This window comes from Xyrauchen texanus, chromosome 46, assembly GCF_025860055.1.
Source record: "Xyrauchen texanus isolate HMW12.3.18 chromosome 46, RBS_HiC_50CHRs, whole genome shotgun sequence".
In the NCBI taxonomy this organism is placed as follows: domain Eukaryota; kingdom Metazoa; phylum Chordata; class Actinopteri; order Cypriniformes; family Catostomidae; genus Xyrauchen; species Xyrauchen texanus.
In genome coordinates, this window is record NC_068321.1 from 25,782,004 (window position 1) to 25,803,292 (window position 21,289).

At 40.8% G+C, this 21,289-nt stretch overlaps 1 protein-coding gene across 1 annotated transcript in view; it reads left to right on the forward strand.

Annotated features, from left to right (window-relative positions):
- kcnq1.2 (potassium voltage-gated channel, KQT-like subfamily, member 1.2) overlaps positions 1–21,289 on the forward strand; it is a 163,715-nt gene that overhangs the window by 8,703 nt on the left and 133,723 nt on the right. The window contains exons 2-9 of the mRNA XM_052119764.1: positions 2,761–2,851; positions 3,452–3,578; positions 3,715–3,793; positions 5,719–5,815; positions 7,305–7,445; positions 14,165–14,275; positions 15,253–15,348; positions 15,423–15,554. Of these exons, the coding sequence (XP_051975724.1) occupies positions 2,761–2,851; positions 3,452–3,578; positions 3,715–3,793; positions 5,719–5,815; positions 7,305–7,445; positions 14,165–14,275; positions 15,253–15,348; positions 15,423–15,554 (874 nt within the window). The remainder of the gene's footprint in view (positions 1–2,760; positions 2,852–3,451; positions 3,579–3,714; positions 3,794–5,718; positions 5,816–7,304; positions 7,446–14,164; positions 14,276–15,252; positions 15,349–15,422; positions 15,555–21,289) is intronic.

Genomic DNA, 21,289 nt, shown 5'->3' on the forward strand with positions numbered 1-21,289 from the left:
GCCTTTATCCCTCTCTGAGGCTTGATTAGCCTGATCAGGGGCTGGGTGTGTGGAATCACGACCCGGCCCTGCCCTCCACCCTGTCACATTCCTCCCTCGTTCTCTCAGGCCGGGGAGCCCCTCTTTCCCTGTGGAGGGGCATGCCTTCCGCCCCGTCTGACGGCAGGTCATCCCCGTCTACCTGGATGGAGGGGACAAGGGGAGGGAAACCAGTCCTCTGGGCCCTGGCGGACAGAACGTCCCGCCACATTTTTGGTGGATGGTAGGGGTCTTCTCCGCCCCTGGCAGCGGTAACCACAGTTGGTTGGGAGCCCCTCCTACCCTCGCGGTCCGCGGCCGTTCCTCCGCTTTCAGGTGGCCGGGCTCCTCTGTCCTCTGGCGGATGACCACAGCTGCTCCTTTGAGGTGGATGGTAGCGGCGAGAACCGCACTAAGGCGCATCCCTCCTCCTTCCTTAGTTTCGGCACCATTGTAAAGGGATTAATGGAAAGGATGAGGCGAGAACCGGCTTAACGATATAAATAATAGTTAATATAAAACTCAACCAAAAAGACAAACACAGGTGTCCGTAAATCTCTCTCCCTCTCTCTCTCTCGCGCACTGCCGTCTTCGGTCGGCCTTTATCCCTCTCGAAGGCTTATTTGCCTGATTAGGGGCCGGGTGTGCAGAATCACGACCCGGCCCGCCCTCTGCCCTGCCACAGGAACCTTATAGACTGGAACCTTATAAAATAAAACCTTTAGTGTGGAACTGTAAAAAGAAGAACCTTACAGAGTGGATAATCCTGTGGAACAGAACCCTTTGGAGGAAACTTACAGAGCAGAACCTTATCGAGTGGAAACTTACAGCCTTAGAGAATGGAACCTTTAGAGTAGAACCTTACAGAGCTTTATAGAATATAACCTTAAAGAAGTAACCATACCGTATATAGTAGGACCCTACAGAATCATTATTAAAAAGCAGCACCCTTTAGAATCGAACCCTATAGCGTGGTGCCTTATATAGTGAAACTTTATATTGTGGAACCTTATAGAACATAACATTTTGAGTGGAACCATGTGGAGCAGGAACCTAAGGAACAAAACCCTTATAGAATGGAAACTTGCAGAGCCTTATAGAGTGGAACCAATTAAAACAGAACCCTATCAAGTGGAACCTTATAGAACAGAATACGTTTGAGTGGAACCATGTGGAGCAGGAACCTAAGGAACAAAACCCTTATAGAATGGAAACTTGCAGAGCCTTATAGAGTGGAACCAATTAAAACAGAACCCTATCAAATGGAACCTTATAGAACAGAATACTTTTGAGTGGAACCATGTGGAGCAGGAACCTAAGGAACAAAACCCTTATAGAATGGAAAATTCCAGAGCCTTATAGAGTGGAACCAATTAAAACAGAACCCTATCAAATGGAATCTTATAGAACAGAACACATTTGAGTGGAACCATGTGGAGCAGGAACCTAAGGAACAAATCCCTTATAGAATGGAAACTTGCAGAGCCTTATAGAGTGGAACCAATTAAAACAGAACCCTATCAAATGGAACCTTATTGAACAGAATACTTTTGAGTGGAACCATGTGGAGCAGGAACCTAAGGAACAAATCCCTTATAGAATGGAAACTTGCAGAGCCTTATAGAGTGGAACCAATTAAAACAGAACCCTATCAAATGGAACCTTATAGAACAGAATACTTTTGAGTGGAACCATGTGGAGCAGGAACCTAAGGAACAAATCCCTTATAGAATGGAAACTTGCAGAGCCTTGTAGAGTGGAACCAATTAAAACAGAACCCTATCAAATGGAACCTTATAGAACAGAATACTTTTGAGTGGAACCATGTGGAGAAGGAACCTAAGGAACAAATCCCTTATAGAATGGAAACTTGCAGAGCCTTATAGAGTGGAACCAATTAAAACAGAACCCTATCAAATGGAACCTTATAGAACAACCCTATAGAGCTGAATCTTATGGACTAGAACCCTATAGAGCTGAGAGTTTTAGAGTACTTTGAAAGAGACATACTGCAGGTGTACTCTGTATTTGAAGAGAACTCCACAGAGGATGTTGCCTTTATGATACATGTGGTTTGAAACGGTCATATGCAGCACGTTCGGGGGCCACCATCTGCTGTTCTGCATCAGTGGGTGAACATGAGTCAACAGACACGGAGAACAGAACAGACAAGGAGTTCATCGCACATCTGGACGTGATGTAACTCTCAAACGCCTTTCCTTCTTTATCTGGTTCTGTACACATGTGACATTTCGGTCTTTGACAACAGTGTGTGGGTCACATTATGTGTTTGTCTTTTTGAGTTAGTGGGAGAGTTTGTGTGCAGGCATGTGTGTTTATGCAAGTGTGTCATCTCTGATGTGGGTAAACTCTCCCCCATCTGTCCACTGTGTGTGTCTGTGTGTGTGTGTGTGTGTGTGTGTGTGTGTGTGTGTGTGTGTGTGTGTGTGTGTGTGTGTGTGTGAGGAAAATCCCTTTGTTTGTGTCTCGGTTGTTCTTAAGGACACTTACATTCTGCTTATTTATAAAACTGGCCTCTCACCATGGCTTTCTGGAGTTCCGGAATACTTGCTTGTGATTGGTCAAATAGTTGTGTATGATGGTGGCTAGTAAACAATTAGCTTGTCCCAGGTAGCTCACCTGGGACAAGCTAATGTAATTCACTACATTACTGTGCTAGTTTTATGTCCCATTCCATTGAAATCATGCATCAGTAATGTCAGGTCCTCCCTCCCTCCTCAGGTTTCTCATGATCGTAGTGTGCCTCATATTCAGCGTCCTGTCCACGATTGAGCAGTATGCAGATTTTGCCACAGGAACTCTCTTCTGGATGGTGAGTTTGACCCAAAATATCCCCAACAATAACCTAAAATGAAGGAACCATTGCAGGAGCTCATTTGTGCAATGCAATGTAGATTTTACGAGTAATAGCTTGCCAGATACGTCTACTAAGTTGATGTTACATTGACTTTAAGACGGCCATGCCTTTACAAAGCCAAGAAAAGAGCTCGGATCAGATCTAGGGTCAGTTTCACCTGGTACGATATCACCACTGGATGGCGACATTGTATGTGGGTTGAGCTGATGTTAATCGTGTTCATTGGCAAGGCTGGTGTGCCCATGACCACATCAAATATGATTGATTTACTTTGGATTTCTGTCAGCACACACACAAGCACCTGGAACACCTTTGGGGCAGATCTCGGCTCTCATCTATAATAGTTTGGGGTGAGAAAACCCAAAGGCTTTGAACACAGTCCAGATACACTTCTATAAATCAAGTCATAATTTAATGCATGTCTGAATGAGACAGTACTATGCACAGGATATTAAAGCTTTGTATGTCATTTTATGCTCAACGCTTTAAAGAAGGTCACAATAGGTCATATGGTTTCATTATAGGTTGTCGCATCTGTTTCTCTCTGTCCCGTAGGAGATTGTGTTGGTGCTGTTTTTTGGAATGGAGTACGTGGTTCGTCTCTGGTCCGCTGGCTGCAGGAGTAAATACGTGGGCATTAAAGGCCGTCTGAGATTCATTAGGAAACCCATCTCTATCATAGGTATTGTACAGAACACATCTGTTTGAATGAAATCAGTGGCGGCTGGTGCTTTTTAAAAGTGGTATTTTTTTGGGTTTCTGCAAAGCACTTGATATATACAGTATAAATGTGAGCCCTTCTCTTGATCTTAACACAGATCTGATCGTGGTCGTCGCCTCTGTTGTGGTTCTGAGCGTCGGGTCCAATGGGCAGGTCTTCGCCACATCAGCGATTAGGTAAAGATGCAACATATCAACCTGCAGATATATCATCATCCATGAGTTTGAACAATTTTAATGATGTTTATTATTGCAAATGAGCAAATGCTCCATATATGGGTAGCTGATGCATAACATGTCCATAGGCTTTTTCACGTATTTTTCACAGGCCCGAGAGAAAAAATAAAATCATACAATTTTTAATAGCTACAGTCTTGACCGACACAAAATAGGTATCGTTTAAAAGCTTAGAAGCTCTCATTTCCAATGCATATTTGCAATCAATAAAAACATCAAACTAATCAAATAGTCATGTGTCATATGTTGTTGGAAAGCTCTAAAGGAGTAGAATACAACCAGCATATTTGTTTTACTCACAGACAAATATATAGTGAGTAATTGTAAAAGTATGTTTTGTTGTTTTTTCTCCCCAATTTGTAACGCCCAATTCCCAACGCGCTCTAAGTCCTCGTGGTGGCGTAGTGACTCTCCTCAATCCGGGTGGCGGAGGACGAATCTCAGTTGCCTCCTCATCCGATGTCTAAGCGTCATCCACGCACAACTCACCACACGCCCCACCGAGAGCGAGAACCACATTATAGAGGTTACCCCATGTGACGCTACCCTCCCTAGCAACCGGGCCAATTTGGTTGCTTAAGAGACCTGACTGGAGTGACTCAGCATGCCCTTGATTCGAACTCACAACTCCAGGGGTGGTAGTCAGCGTCTTTATGCCGCATTTTCACTTATAACTCCACGAAAAATAAATAGAACATACAATATCACATACCATTACTTATAAGAGGTGATTATCTTTCAAACGAGTCCACACACACAAAGTAATCAGATGTATAGATCATTAGATAGTCCACATGAAGCACAATGTTACATATGGCCACCAGGAGATGGCGCCAAATACATGACACAGACTCAATGATGACTCAAATGACACAGAATGAAACTCATTCTGTGAAATCTCATTATTAAAATCACTTCTGCATGCTACACAAACCTTTAGTCATTGTTGTGTTAGCATGTGTAATTAGTTCTTATGTACAATTATTATGTTTTATTTGTTTGGAGAGGCTTTTGGACACATGAAGATATAATGTCAAATCTGAATTTTGTTGTTGTTGTTGTTGTTGTTTTTAAACAGTTTGTTAGGCTGAGAGTCTCAGAATGTATCAATCTATATCATTAAAAAAAAAATGTAACAATTTTCTTTACAATGATACCAAACCCTTGAACTTCCTTGTTTATTTGGTCGAGTTATAAGCCTTTAATTTTGGGTATGCCAGTGAAACAGGAACTCTTTAAAAACACCTACAGAAGGGGGGCCTGGGTAGCTCAGCAAAAATTGACGCTGACTACCACCCAAGGAGTCGCGAGTTTAAATCCAGGGTGTGCTGAGTGACTCCAGCCAGGTCTCCTAAGCAACCAAATTGTCCCGGTTGCGAGGGAGGGTAGAGTTCTCTCAATGGGGCGTGTGGTGAGTTGTGTGTGGATCGTGGAGAGTAGCATGAGCCTCCACATGCTGTGAGTCTCCGCGGTGTCATGCACAACGAGTCACGTGATAAGAGGCGCGGCTTGACGGTCTCAGAAGTGGAGGCAACTAAGACTTGTCCTCCGCCACCCGGATTGAGGTGAGTAACCGCGCCACCACAAGAACCTATTAAGTGGTGGGAATTGGGGATGCCAAATTGGGGAGAAAAGGGGATCAAATTTAAAGAAGAAAAACAGGGCTTAAAGGGTTAATCACCTATTTGCCTACACGTTCATTTGAAATGGATAGTTCACCCATGAATGAAAATACTGTTATAATTTGGTGCCAAACCTATAGGCCTTCATTTCTTCTGTGGAGCACAAAAGGTGACGTTAGGCAAAAAATGTCATTTCTGGACAAAGTATCCTTAGGTTTGATGCTCTGTTGTGATTGGTTGCAGGGGAATCCGTTTCCTCCAGATCTTACGTATGTTGCATGTGGATCGTCAGGGTGGAACATGGAGACTTCTAGGATCGGTGGTCTTTATTCATCGGCAGGTACTTCACCATTCACCATGTGAATAATTCCACATTCTCTCTGCAAATTCAGAGTGTAACTGAGAGGCCACCATACACAGCATTACATACTTTAAAAACAAAACTAAACTTCTTAGGTAAAGTTAAGACACATTTTGATGTTGGTTTGATGAAGCCTTATCTAAATGTTTAACACTAATTACATAAAATAAGTTTGAAGGTTACAGATGGATGGATAGATAGAAAGAAGAAAAATAACAATGCAAGAAGGAGAGAGAGAGAGTTCTAATTAAACTGCTTGTTTACATTTGAATTTTTGAATTTTTTGATTGTTGAAATTTGAATAGTCTTGACCCGTTTGAACATTCCGTCAATGTAATTCTATGGGATTTTGAAAATATATATATATATTTTTTGCAAATAGTATTACGTGGTTTGTTATACATATTGGGGCAGTTCCAAGGTCAAATGTCCACTGTGTGGCGCTAAAAGAGAGTTAAATGTTCTCTCTTTTATGGTTAATGTTCAATCATGTTTTAAACAGGGTTTGGGAGTAACGGAATACATGTAATGGGATTACGTATTTAAAATACTAAATATGAGTAACTGTATTCCACTACAGTTACAATTTAAGTAGTTGGTAATCAGAATACTGTTACATTCAAAAAGTATTTTCATTACTTAAGAGATTACTTTGCCTTTTATTGTCATTTGTTTTATTTAATATTTGGTGTATTCCGTTAAAACATTTATGATGCGATCCAAAGAGCGTTTAAACAGCGGGGAAACACAGAGAAGTACGTTTGGAGCAGCAGAAATAGAAATAAACCTTGTGTAAATTGTTATGTAAACAAATAGCTTTATGCTAAGCTAAAATGCTATTTGAAGCCATTTTACATGCACATGTTACCAGACACGATCATATAATTCACGTTGGATCATATTCTTTTTACTCTAGTAAGGCTTTTGATATTAAGGAAAAAATTGTATTCTTGATTAGAATTTTTGTATTGTTTTCCAGTAAAAATATCAAAAAATCATTAAAACAAGAGCAATTTACTTGATCTTGTTTTAGAAACAACACTTCGTAAGATATTTAGGCTTTTCAGAGAGTGTATTTTTAATGTGTATTATGTTTTTACAGTCAAATCAAGTTAAAAAATATCATCCAAAAGTAATGTTTAAAAAGTAATCCAAAGTATTTAGATTACATTACTGACCATGAGTAATCTAACAAAATACATTACAAATTACATTTTACAGCATGTATTTTGTAATCTGTAGTGGAATACATTTCAAAAGTAATCCTCCCAACCCTGGTTTTAAATCAACAAAACAGACCTCCCTACCCTAAACCTGAAACCTAAACCTAACCCGGATCGTTCCTTTAAATATTTAAACAACCATTTAATTCAACTTCTCTCACAACTCAACCATTAAAATAAACTTTAACCTAAAATTTAGAACGTAAGTACATGTCCACATAATTTATCCACTATCCATTGTTTAGGAGCTGATCACCACGCTCTACATCGGGTTTCTGGGCCTGATCTTCTCCTCGTATTTCGTGTATCTGGCGGAGAAGGACGCGGTAGACGAGGAAGGAAAGACGGGCTTCTCCAGCTACGCTGATGCTCTGTGGTGGGGCGTGGTGAGTGAACAGAAAACATTTGATTTATGGGCAAGTAGTCTTTATAATCTTGTTTTCCACATAATAGAATAATAGTAAAGTCATTTAAACTATGAAACAACACTAATGGAAGGACAGGTATTAAAGCTTCAAGCTTCAAAATAATAATTCAAAAATCGAATAAATTATTCCATGAGAAATGTTTTATTTAGTGTAAATGTTCCCTGACCGTTGATCTCCTGTGTGTGTTCATGATAGGACACGAGAGCAACAGTTCATGCAGCGCCCTCACGACATTGGGGCGTTCAAGACAAAACTTGTATTGTTTATCTAAAAACAGTGATAGTGACAACAGAACACAACACAGCTGCACACAAAACAGAGAACAGAACTCACTAAACATGTCTGAAGAGTTTGTAGTCGAAGAATTGATGCATTTCTATGCCCAGCCTTATTTTTATTAAGGCTGGGCATAGAAATCAAACAGAAACATAAGAGGACGCTACAGTCACACCGTGTGCAAACCTGATGGCAAACGACATGTGATAAATGTATATTTTCTATAGTAATAAGAGTTTTTATCCTAACCAGCAGTGACGAGTGTCGGTACATTCTATCGATCACTTGCTTTTTATTCATGGCATCACACGGGTAACTCCGTCCACTGTGAACTGACACCTGTGCAAAAACTTTCAAAATAATAAGGCTGGGCACAGAAATGCATCAATTCTTGGACAACAAACTCTTCAGACATGTTTAATAAGTTCTGTTTTGTGTGCAGCTGTGTTGTGTTCTGTTGTCACTATCACTGTGTTGGACCTGTTAGATAAACAAAACGAGTTTTCTCTTGAACGCCCCAATGTCGTGAGGGCGCTGCGTGAACTGTTGCTCTCGTGTCCGATCATGAACGCACACAGGAGATCAACGGTCAGTGAACATTTACACTAAATAAAACATTCGATTTCAGTTTGTTTCTAATCAAATATTATCGTATATATTAATAACAATCATGAGTCTCATGAATAATTTATTAGACATCTGAATGATACTTTTGTGTTCTTTTGAAGCTTGAAGAGGTGGTCACCATAAACTGCCACTGTATGACATCACTGAGCACAACATTTATTCACAATTTCTCCCTTTGTGTTCAGAAAAAGAAAGAAAGTCATGTAGGGTTATAACAACACGGGTGAGTAAACAATGACTGAATTTTCATTTTTGGGTGAACTATCCCTTTAAGCAAAACCAGAAAACAAATCTAAACTATTCTTATATTTGAGCTTGTGGATTTTGTGTTTTATTAGTGGTGAATGTCAATGCTTGTTGAGTATTTTGAGTCCTAAATAGTTTATATTTGTATCAGGTCTTGTCTGGTAAGTTTTGGGGTCTTGCTTTGGATTAGTGGGAACTTTTATATCCATTGCCAAATCTTTGAATCTTTAACCCAAACACCTTTAAATGTTCAGTAATGTTCTTTGTTCTGTTGCATTGCAAACCACACCAAAAAAGGAGACACCACTCCAAATAGACCCAATCAAAAGGCCATTGGAATCAGTCCTGGATGATGTTTCCAGTCTAGTTAATTAAAAATGTTGAATTTAGTGTAAACGGTAATGAGAAACCAATCGTATGGCTGTATGGGGAATTTGAGAGCTTTTAAAGCTTTGCCAATGCCCCCATTCTCGTCTTTTCACCTCACTCAAAGAGCTTCTCCTCCACACTGTAAAGTGTCAGATTCGTTAATTAAACGTTTTAATTGCAGAGGCCCTACCTCTCTGTGAAGAGGGTCAAAAGTGTATGGCCGCCTGTCACCCCTTGAATCGCAAAAAAAGCAGTTGTTTGTATGAAGGAGGTGGCATTGAGAAACCCTCGATGGGGGTCACGCTGCTTTTGTCTCTGTGAAGACTATAAAACTTCAGGAATTAGAGAAGAAATCATCTTGAACTTGGAAAGGGCAAAGGGAGAATCAAGAAAATAGTTAGACCAGAGGAACATTATATTGGTTACTTGGGTTTTTTGGGGTGTTGCCAGAGCTTGCTATACAGTGCTAAGCTGTTTAAAGTGTTTTTAGCATGTTGCTATGCAGTTGCTAGGGGGTTTTAGGGGATTGCCAGATCTGATCGTTGAGAAATATATTTCATATATTAATATTTTCTGAAAAAACCCCAAAAGTAAATGGGGAAAATATAGACTTAAAGTTGCCTTCAAATACGTCAGTAACCAGAAAAGCTCATATAAATTTTGAGCTAGTAAAAGATTATGGACAAGATGGAAAAAACCATTAGCTGTAATCACACCCCATATGGTCGGATTACCACACACACACCACACACACAAATACACATAAAGATGTTAGCTTTTGGTTTTGCCACACACGTAGAGCATAGACTGAACTGTGACTCAATAACTCAACGTGAATCAGTCGGTTGGAGAATATCAGGGGCATCGAAGTCACACACACACAAACACACACAGTCTGGGGCGCCACCCATGGCACTTGAAACCCTGGTGACTGTGGACGCTCTCTAGTCGTGGCCATTGTGATCTTTGGGATTTTCAGTGGTGGGATTAAACTCTCTAGCCACCCGAAGCACTTGTTTGACGCCTCGTCCTACTTTAGATCTTTTTGTGTGTCTTAAATAGAAAGAACACAAACACCCCCCATCACCAGAAAGCTCTCTTTATGTGTCCGAATGAACACTTTCACCCGCCACAACAGGTGGATTTGTTTTCCTGCGTTAGTTTTCCTGTCAGAGCTTGCTATGCAGTGCTGAGGTGTTTAAAGTGGTTTTAGTGTGTTGCTTTGTGGTTGTTAGCGGTTTTCGAGGGTTGCCAGACATTGCTATTTAGTGCTAATTTGTTCAAATTTTTAGCTAATTTCTATCCGGTTGCTAGGGGTTTTAGGGGGTTTGTCAGAAAGTGCCTAGGTGTTAAATGTGTATTTAGCATGTTGCTATGCAGTTGCTAGGGGGTTTTAGGGAGTTGCCAGGGGTTTCTATGCAGTGCTAAGGTGTTCAAAGTGTTTTTAGCATGTTGCTATGTGGTCGCTAGTGTGTTTGGAGGGTTGCCAGAGGTTTCTATGCAGTGTTCAAAGTGTTTTTAGCATGTTGCTATGTGGTTGCTAGTGTTTTTGGGGGTTTCCTGAGTTTGCTATACAGTGCTAAGCTGTTTAAAGTGTTTTAGTGTGTTGCTATGTGGTTGCTAGAGGGTTTGGATGGGTTGCCTGAGATTGCTATACAGTGCTAAGCTGTTTAAAGTGTTTTTAGCATGTTGCTATGCAGTTGCTAGGGGTTTTTAGGGAGTTGCCAGGGGTTTCTATGCAGTGCTAAGGTGTTCAAAGTGTTTTTAGCATGTTGCTATGTGGTCGCTAGGGTGTTTGGGGGTTTGCCAGAGCTTGCTATGCAGTGTTAAGGTGTTTAAAGGGATTTAGTGTGTTGCTATGTGGTTGCTAGAGGGTTTGGATGGGTTGCCTGAGATTGCTATACAGTGCTAAGGTGTTTAAAGTGTTTTAGTGTGTTGCTTTGTGGTTGCTAGAGGGTTTGGATGGGTTGCCTGAGATTGCTATACAGTGCTAAGCTGTTTAAAGTGTTTTAGTGTGTTGCTATGTGGTTGCTAGAGGGTTTGGATGGGTTGCCAGAGCTTGCTATACAGTGCTAAGCAGTTTAAATTGTTTTTAGTCTTTTGCTATGTGGTTGCTAGGGGGTTTGGATGGGTTGCCTGAGATTGCTATACAGTGCTAAGGTGTTCAAAGTGTTTTTAGTGTGTTGCTATGTGGTTGCTAGGGGGTTTGGGGGTTGTCAGAGCTTGCTATACAGTGCTAAGGTGTTCAAAGTGTTTTTAGTGTGTTGCTAGTGGTTGCTAGGGGGTTTGGATGGGTTGCCTGAGATTGCTATACAGTGCTAAGCTGTTCAAGGTGTTTTTAGTGTGTTGCTAGTGGTTGCTAGGGGGTTTGGATGGGTTGCCTGAGATTGCTATGCAGTGCTAAGGTGTTTAAAGTGTTTTAGTGTGTTGCTATGTGGTCGCTAGTGTGTTTGGGGGGTTGCCAGAGGTTTCTATGCAGTGCTAATGTGTTCAAAGTGTTTTTAGCACGTTGCTATGTGGTCGCTAGTGTGTTTGGATGGGTTGCCTGAGATTGCTATGCAGTGCTAAGGTGTTTAAAGTGTTTTAGTGTGTTGCTATGTGGTTGCTAGAGGGTTTGGATGGGTTGCCAGAGCTTGCTATACAGTGCTAAGCAGTTTAAATTGTTTTTAGTCTTTTGCTATGTGGTTGCTAGGGGGTTTGGATGGGTTGCCTGAGATTGCTATACAGTGCTAAGGTGTTCAAAGTGTTTTTAGTGTGTTGCTATGTGGTTGCTAGGGGGTTTGGGGGTTGTCAGAGCTTGCTATACAGTGCTAAGGTGTTCAAAGTGTTTTTAGTGTGTTGCTAGTGGTTGCTAGGGGGTTTGGATGGGTTGCCTGAGATTGCTATGCAGTGCTAAGGTGTTTAAAGTGTTTTAGTGTGTTGCTATGTGGTCAGCTAGTGTGTTTGGGGGTTGCCAGAGGTTTCTATGCAGTGCTAATGTGTTCAAAGTGTTTTTAGCACGTTGCTATGTGGTCAGCTAGTGTGTTTGGATGGGTTGCCTGAGATTGCTATGCAGTGCTAAGGTGTTTAAAGTGTTTTAGTGTGTTGCTATGTGGTTGCTAGAGGGTTTGGATGGGTTGCCAGAGCTTGCTATACAGTGCTAAGCAGTTTAAATTGTTTTTAGTCTTTTGCTATGTGGTTGCTAGGGGGTTTGGATGGGTTGCCTGAGATTGCTATACAGTGCTAAGGTGTTCAAAGTGTTTTTAGTGTGTTGCTATGTGGTTGCTAGGGGGTTTGGGGGTTGTCAGAGCTTGCTATACAGTGCTAAGGTGTTCAAAGTGTTTTTAGTGTGTTGCTAGTGGTTGCTAGGGGGTTTGGATGGGTTGCCTGAGATTGCTATACCGTGCTAAGCTGTTCAAAGTGTTTTTAGTGTGTTGCTATATGGTCGCTACCCAAGTAGCAAACAGACGTTGGCCCAACGTCTGTTGTTGTGTTGGGCCAACGTTGGGTGCTGACGTTGGCCCAACGTAATTTTGTCCGTTGGGCCAACGTTGGGCCAACCATGTCATTGGACGGCCAGCAGACCTTCTGCCAACCTAAAAACCACTAAAACAACATTGGGCCAACGTTGGGCCAACCATGTCATTGGACAGCCAGCAGACCTTCGGCCAACCTAAAAACCACTAAAACAACATTGGGCCAACGTTGGGCCAACCATGTCATTGGACAGTCAGCAGACCTTCGCAAGCTTATAAATAAATAGGTTTACCTAGCTTACACTCAAATTTTAAGATTGTGAAATGGCCTATTCATTGTTGAATTGCATTAAGAGACGGCACAACAGACAAACTGAATTGGTTATAAAAATGACCCTTTTTATTGGTAACAAAATTAACTTATTGCAGTTTAATGCAATTAACAACGTGTTGTGGTGCTGTTGTTAAAAAAATATATAAAAATGCAAAGAAAAGTAAAACATAAAGCCAAAGAAATCAACAAGGAACCAAAAAGTGACAAAAATGCAGCAAAGAAAATGCAGAAGAAGGCCAAAAAAAACCCACTGAGTGGCTCTGATGATGAAGTAGCAGCAGCATATACTCCTGTAAAAAAACAACAAACATACAAACAACTTTTTAGAACATTTAAGATGTGTCGTTCTATTTTAATTACACAACCCAAAAACATACAAGACTTTATTGTATAAACTGCTCTCTCAGAACAGCCTGTGACTGGAGAGAGTCAGCTGAAAGAGAGTGAACCTGAACACTTGTGTGTTGATTGTCTGTCCTCTGTCAATAAACTGCAGACGTGGTCCACCGAAGCCAGTGGTGTTGTTGGAGTTTCTTTGTGGTGTGAGACGAAGTCCGCTACACATATATTTGAGGAAAGTGGTGGGCCATTGCAGCTGACCATACCAACGTTGGCCCAACGTTGTATTTCTGTCAGATAGGTTGGGCCAACGTAACCAACCAAAATTGACGTTGGCCCAACGTCTGTTTGCTACCTGGGTAGTGTGTTTGGGGGGTTGCCAGAGGTTTCTATGCAGTGCTAATGTGTTCAGAGTGTTCTTAGCATGTTGCTATGTGGTCGCTAGTGTGTTTGGGGGGTTGCCAGAGGTTTCTATGCAGTGCTAATGTGTTCAGAGTGTTCTTAGCATGTTGCTATGTGGTCGCTAGTGTGTTTGGGGGGTTGCCAGAGGTTTCTATGCAGTGCTAATGTGTTCAGAGTGTTCTTAGCATGTTGCTATGTGGTCGCTAGTGTGTTTGGGGGGTTGCCAGAAGTTTCTATGCAGTGCTAATGTGTTCAGAGTGTTCTTAGCATGTTGCTATGTGGTTGCTAGTGTGTTTGGGGGGTTGCCAGAGGTTTCTATGCAGTGTTAAGGGTTTAAAGGGATTTAAGCATGTTGCTTTTTGGCTGCTAGGGGGTTTTAGGGTTTTTTAGGGGATTGCCAGATCTGATCATTGAGAAATGTATTAGCAAGCAGACCTCTCCTAAACAAGCCACATGATTTGAATGATCATGTCTGTAGCACAAACAATGTAGAACGAGTTACACACTGATGTTGGGTTAGGGGTTTGTTCAAATCACCATCTCTAAGCATGAGCTAGAAATACTGATGATTACTTTAGCAAACACATGTAAATATCATGGTTAAATCCCAAACTCTCTTTCTCTCCCAGGTCACAGTGACTACAATAGGCTACGGAGACAAAGTCCCTCAGACATGGATTGGAAAAGCCATCGCATCCTGTTTTAGTGTGTTTGCGATATCTTTCTTCGCTCTCCCTGCGGTAAATACACTAATTGTGTGCACACACACGCACACATTCTCTGAGCTTGTCTGGTGCCCTGGGGCCATGTTACCCTATAAAGGCCCTGCAGTAATGGGGTCCAGGGTTAATGTGGTCCATTTAAGAGTGATACAGCCTCCAGGGGCCCTCAGTTCTCATGTTACACATTATATAACACGCATCTGCAACATTAGAATCAAGCTTAATTAAAGACTGAATCAGACCTATTGTCATTTAAATCTGAATAGAAAGAATACTGTGTAGAGTTTAAATCTTGTTGATCACTGATTTGCCACAGCAAATTTTGTTTGTTGTAGTTAAAGTCATTTTTTTTATTCTATAGCAATAATATATATATATAAATTTATTATTTAATATATATATATATATATATATTTTTCCCCATGATAATTAAACACATTTTCCCATAAATTCTCATTACTCTTTCATAAAATAAATATATTTTTCACTGCTAATAATATTACAGTAATACAGAAGGTTTTTTAATTAAATAATTTAATAATCCTAGATTTATTTTAGCACAAAAAATAGTACCAAAAATACTTATAATTAGAATTAAAAAATATGTGTAATACTGTTTAATTATTTAATTTATATATTATGTATTATAATAATTTAAATTACATATACTAATTTATATATATATATATATATATATATATATATATATATATATATATATATATATATATATATATATATATTTTTTTTTTATTTAATTGTCATGATAATAATGTCAAAATGCAAAACAATTTTTTTTTTTTAATTCATTATTTAATTACAAAACAGTTACTTACACATTACATAAACATATGAAATATGACATGACCTGGACATGCTCTTGGCAGATTTAATTTCACTTTTAATAAAATATATGTAGCACATAAGAATTTCTGTAGATTTGTTTAAATATTTTCTTGCCACTAAAGATTTTAAGTTTCTTTTTCACTTTGCAGGGCATTCTGGGATCAGGCTTTGCTCTTAAAGTTCAACAGAAACAGCGACAGAAACATTTTAACCGTCAGATTCCCGCCGCGGCCTGTCTCATACAGGTAGCAAAACATTTTTAATTCATTTTACATGATAACAGTGATGTATCATAAACGTTACTCTGTCTCACGTCCAGACGCTGTGGCGATGCTACGCTTGTGAGAAGCCTGACGGATGTGCGGCCACGTGGAAGATGTACGTGTTGACGGGTGACTACATCCCCATCATCAACTCTGAAAACTTCAGTCCGGGAAACATCAGGGGACTGGTGAGAAGAAACCACTCGCTGCTTCCTCCCTCTTATGAAAAGGGATAGATCTTTTCTTTGGAGTCCTTTGTGTTTTTTTGGTCATTGTCATGTTCCTTCCTGTCATTTGTCCTCATTGAGCCACCGTAGCAGGCCACTGTATCGCCGAGACAGTAAAAGCATTATTCAAGTTGGTCTCATTGTGTGTCATTTCTATACTCTCATATGAGTTCCCAGAATTCATGTAAAGGCCTCCTCGGGTTGTTGGTAAACTGTAGAGGGTGTGGCGGTTGACTTACGTGACTTTACATTACAGGACTTGAAGAGTCAAAGAAGTGATGCTGGTTGCACAAAGTTGACATTATTCAACCCTATTTACTGAATTAACCCTGTAAAGCCTGACATATGAAAAAATTGTCCGAAAATTCGAATTTTTTGACATTAAACTGTTTTTAATTCCATAAATATTTTTTGCACATGTTTTATTTTAATGTATCATATTTATAGGTCATTCTCCTCCTGAGGTCCAGCAGTTCATTTGTGTGTGGGACGTTTGTTATGTGAGTTTTTGTACAGGGGTAATTTTGGGGTATTATCAGAGGACTCTCTGGGCTTTTCAGAGATACCAAATGTTTGAGAGTTTGACAACTTCCTCTCCACAGTCTATAAATATGGATTAAAATGTATCACTGTTCAATTCAGCACATCAAATACAATATAAACAATAAACAGTTTTATCATATGTATTATATGCACCAAACACTATATTGACATTTAAAAAAGGGAAATTGAAAAACATTTTTCACGTGGTCTCATGAACGTATGGTGGTATGACATCATAACAGCTTGTGATGTAAAATAATGAGATCTTTATAACAACAGAGCCGGTGGGATATATGTAATACACAGAAATATTAGTTCACACTTTAAGAATTTTCAAAGCGCTGTGATTTTTATGGTGTGCATGAATGTAATTTAATGGTGATTGAGAGATTTTGAGTCTGTTGTGTCATATTTGATGGATTTCAAAGCGGCTTTTTCAATAAAATAATATCTAAACTTTGAATCAAGCACAAGTTGCTTATATTCAGTAAATACTCATTTTAAAATATAAGTAACAATATAATCATTACTGTCACTTTTACTATATTAAAATCAGTAAAGAATTCACACATACACACCCACCCCCTTCCCATCAAGAAATGCCCAGAAAACATCCACCAGGTTGCGGCAGACATCTAGTACATTACAGACTATAGGATTTTCGGCAACATTTTGATTATGTTAATGATGCACAGGCTTTAGAAAGGCTTTATATTTAATACATGCTGTGCTATAGAGTTAATTCATTTCCCTGGTCTTAATATGCGCGATTTATCAAGTTTTTGTTGTTCTCTCGTAGAAAATCCTGTTGCACTTGGAAACATGTTACATTACAGGAGTACTGTTAATGTTCAACTGCTTTTTCTAGTAGTGTGATAGTAGCTCAAATTCTGTAGCTTTTCAAATAAGTTACTTTTCCCATCAAGTTGTGGCGTAATGTGACTATAAACTACTTTTTGTCACAATGCAATGCACAATGAGCTGAGCTGCAGTTGCCTCCCAGTTGCAATCTTATCACATGACTCGTCGTGCATGACACCGCGGAGAGTCACAGCATGTGGAGGCTCATGCTACTCTCCACGATCCACACACAACTCACCACACGCCCCATTGAGAGCGAGAACCACTAATCACCACCACGAGGAGGTTACCCCATGTGACTCTACTCTCCCTAGCAACCGGGCCAATTTGGTTACCCCATGGGACTCTACCCTACCTAGCAACCGGCCAATTTGGTTACCCCATGTGACTCTACCCTCCCTAGCAACCGGCCAATTTGGTTACCCCATGTGACTCTACCCTACCTAGCAACCGGCCAATCTGGTTACCCCATGTGACTCTACCCTCCCTAGCAACCTGGCCAATTTGGTTACCCCATGTGACTCTACCCTCCCTAGCAACCGGGCCAATTTGGTTACCCCATGTGACTCTACCCTCCCTAGCAACCTGGCCAATTTGGTTACCCCATGTGACTCTACCCTCCCTAGCAACCGGGCCAATTTGGTTACCCCATGTGACTCTACCCTCCCTAGCAACCGGGCCAATTTGGTTACCCCATGTGACTCTACCCTCCCTAGCAACCTGGCCAATTTGGTTATCCCATGTGACTCTACCCTCCCTAGCAACCGGGCCAATTTGGTTACCCCATGTGACTCTACCCTCCCTAGCAACCGGCCAATTTGGTTACCCCATGTGACTCTACCCTCCCTAGCAACCGGCCAATTTGGTTACCCCATGTGACTCTACCCTACCTAGCAACCGGCCAATTTGGTTACCCCATGTGACTCTACCCTCCCTAGCAACCGGGCTAATTTGGTTACCCCATGTGACTCTACCCTCCCTAGCAACCGGGCCAATTTGGTTACCCCATGTGACTCTACCCTACCTAGCAACCGGCCAATTTGGTTACCCCATGTGACTCTACCCTCCCTAGCAACCGGCCAATTTGGTTACCCCATGTGACTCTACCCTACCTAGCAACCGGCCAATTTTGTTACCCCATGTGACTCTACCCTCCCTAGCAACCGGGCCAATTTGGTTACCCCATGTGACTCTACCCTCCCTAGCAACCGGGCCAATTTGGTTACCCCATGTGACTCTACCCTACCTAGCAACCGGCCAATTTGGTTACCCCATGTGACTCTACCCTCCCTAGCATCCTGGCCAATTTGGTTACCCCATGTGACTCTACCCTCCCTAGCATCCTGGCCAATTTGGTTACCCCATGTGACTCTACCCTCCCTAGCAACCGGCCAATTTGGTTACCCCATGTGACTCTACCCTCCCTAGCAACCGGCCAATTTGGTTACCCCATGTGACTCTACCCTCCCTAGCAACCGGCCAATTTGGTTACCCCATGTGACTCTACCCTACCTAGCAACCGGCCAATTTGGTTACCCCATGTGACTCTACCCTCCCTAGCAACCGGGCCAATTTGGTTACCCCATGTGACTCTACCCTCCCTAGCAACCGGCCAATTTGGTTGCTTAGGAGACCTGACTGGAGACACTCAGCACGCCGTGGATTCAAACTCCTAGTCAGCGTCAATACTCGCTGAGATACTCATGCCTCAAGTTTTTATTTATTTTTAATATTGATATATAAATAAGCCCATTTGGACAGTTCATGTAAATGGACTTCTTAAAACAATTAATCTTTTCAAGTCTCTGTGTTATATAAAATAAGGTGTTTCCAGTTTTATTTTATTTTATTTATTGCATTTATTGTAAATGTTGAAAATCTGGTGAAGTTTAATGCTGCCTCTTTATTTTTTGTGACTAATTAATACAACTCAGATTGTACAAATATATAGTATCTTAGTTATATATTTTCATTAGGAATTTCATGATTTATTTAAATGCATAAATATATATTTAATGATGAATATTGAGTAATTTGGTCGAAGTTAAATTGAAATAGTTCCCCACTTTTCGTAGCTCGAGAAACTACAGTTTTAAAGTAGCTTTGCCAACACGGCTTTAGATGAACTTCCATCCATGCATTTGAAATTATGCCAAACGGTTTTTGCCATTCAACATTTTAATTAACACTGTTGTGCGACGGATTTGACCCCACAGTGAATTTTTTGAGGGTTTTGAATGTGGATTAAAAGAGAAACTCGGTCAGAAGGAAAGTTTAGGTGTGAGAAGCACCGTGAGAGACCTGATGTCATGGGTCGTTCTCGCTGTCTCTGGTCACCCGTTTGACCCCCGCCCCCCTTTGTCTCTCACACACAAAGAAGCAGTCAAATGCAATGATGTCATCGATGCCTCTCTCCTGGGAGCAAACCTTTGTGTAGCATAGAACAACAAGAAAATCTTTGTGTAGCTCTGACTCCAAACATATTGGGGAGCGCGACTGCCGAGTCCACGTCTTTCCGCGCGGGCGTGTGACTGTCTCTCGTTCATAAACCTCTCATTCAGACCTCCCTCCAGTATTTCGCTGAATAACTGTTTTCTTCAAGTATGGACACTTTTAGCCTTTGATTTGTATAAAATAAACTCACTTAAAACTCACTAGTTTATTTTATACTTTAATGCATATATCGGGTCTTTAGAGACCCGGGACAGGACCACATCTATTTTTTTAGAGTTATGCCCACACCTCTGTAGTATTCCTCAACCTTTCTCTTCTGAATATCATCACCAAAAAAACTAAAACATAAAAAGCAGAAAATTGCAAAAAATATATGTTTTATAACTCTTCAACTCCAGGGCATTTTTGGGCTGACTCCAGTTATTCATAAATTATGTTTACAATGTTTACAATCTTATGATGAATAGAATAATAATAATAAAAACAACTGTAAGCATGTAATTCTGGTCCTGTTCACTTCATCTCCCTCCGAATAGTCTTATTTGATTCCATTAGATGGCAGCAAGTACTACAAAATGTTTTTTTTTCCTTTATCAACTTACGTCGCAATATACAGATGTAGGTGGCGCTCTAATGCATTTTAACCCTTACAGATGTGCTCGTCCATAGACATTCAGTCTAATTATCAGTTCATGCACCACTCTCAGTATTTCATTGAATATCTCGGCCTCTGAGTGGACTACAAGCTCAATCTAGGTGTCTTTAGAAAGAGGAGATCCTCCCCTTAGCGATGCTTAATATAATTATTATCATCATATATTTCAATGATTTGTTTTGCATGCTTTTCCTTCTGGATGGCATATTTTGTTTGGACATTTAAGATATAACAATGTATATTATATATACATATATATATACACTCACCTAAAGGATTATTAGGAACACATACTAATACTGTGTTTGACCCCCTTTTGCCTTCAGAACTGCCTTAATTCTCCGTGGCATTGATTCAACAAGGTGCTGAAAGCATTCTTTAGAAATGTTGGCCCATATTGATAGGATAGCATCTTGCAGTTGATGGAGATTTGTGGGATGCACATCCAGGGCACGAAGCTCCCGTTCCACCACATCCCAAAGATGCTCTATTGGGTTGAGATCTGGTGACTGTGGGGGCCATTTTAGTACAGTGAACTCATTGTCATGTTCAAGAAACCAATTTGAAATGATTCGAGCTTTGTGACATGGTGCATTATCCTGCTGGAAGTAGCCATCAGAGGATGGGTACATGGTGGCCATAAAGGGATGGACATGGTCAGAAACAATGCTCAGGTAGGCCGTGGCATTTAAACGATGCCCAATTGGCACTAAGGGGCCTAAAGTGTGCCAAGAAAACATCCCCCACACCATTACACCACCACCACCAGCCTGCACAGTGGTAACAAGGCATGATGGATCCATGTTCTCATTCTGTTTACGCCAAATTCTGACTCTACCATCTGAATGTCTCAACAGAAATCGAGACTCATCAGGCCAGGCAACATTTTTCCAGTCTTCAACTGTCCAATTTTGGTGAGCTCTTGCAAATTGTAGCCTATTTTTCCTATTTATAGTGGAGATGAGTGGTACCCGGTGGGGTCTTCTGCTGTTGTAGCCCATCTGCCTCAAGGTTGTGCGTGTTGTGGCTTCACAAATGCTTTGCTGCATACCTCGGTTGTAACGAGTGGTTATTTCAGGCAAAGTTGCTCTTCTATCAGCTTGAATCAGTCGGCCCATTCTCCTCTGACCTCTAGCATCAACAAGGCATTTTCAGCCCACAGGACTGCCGCATACTGGATGTT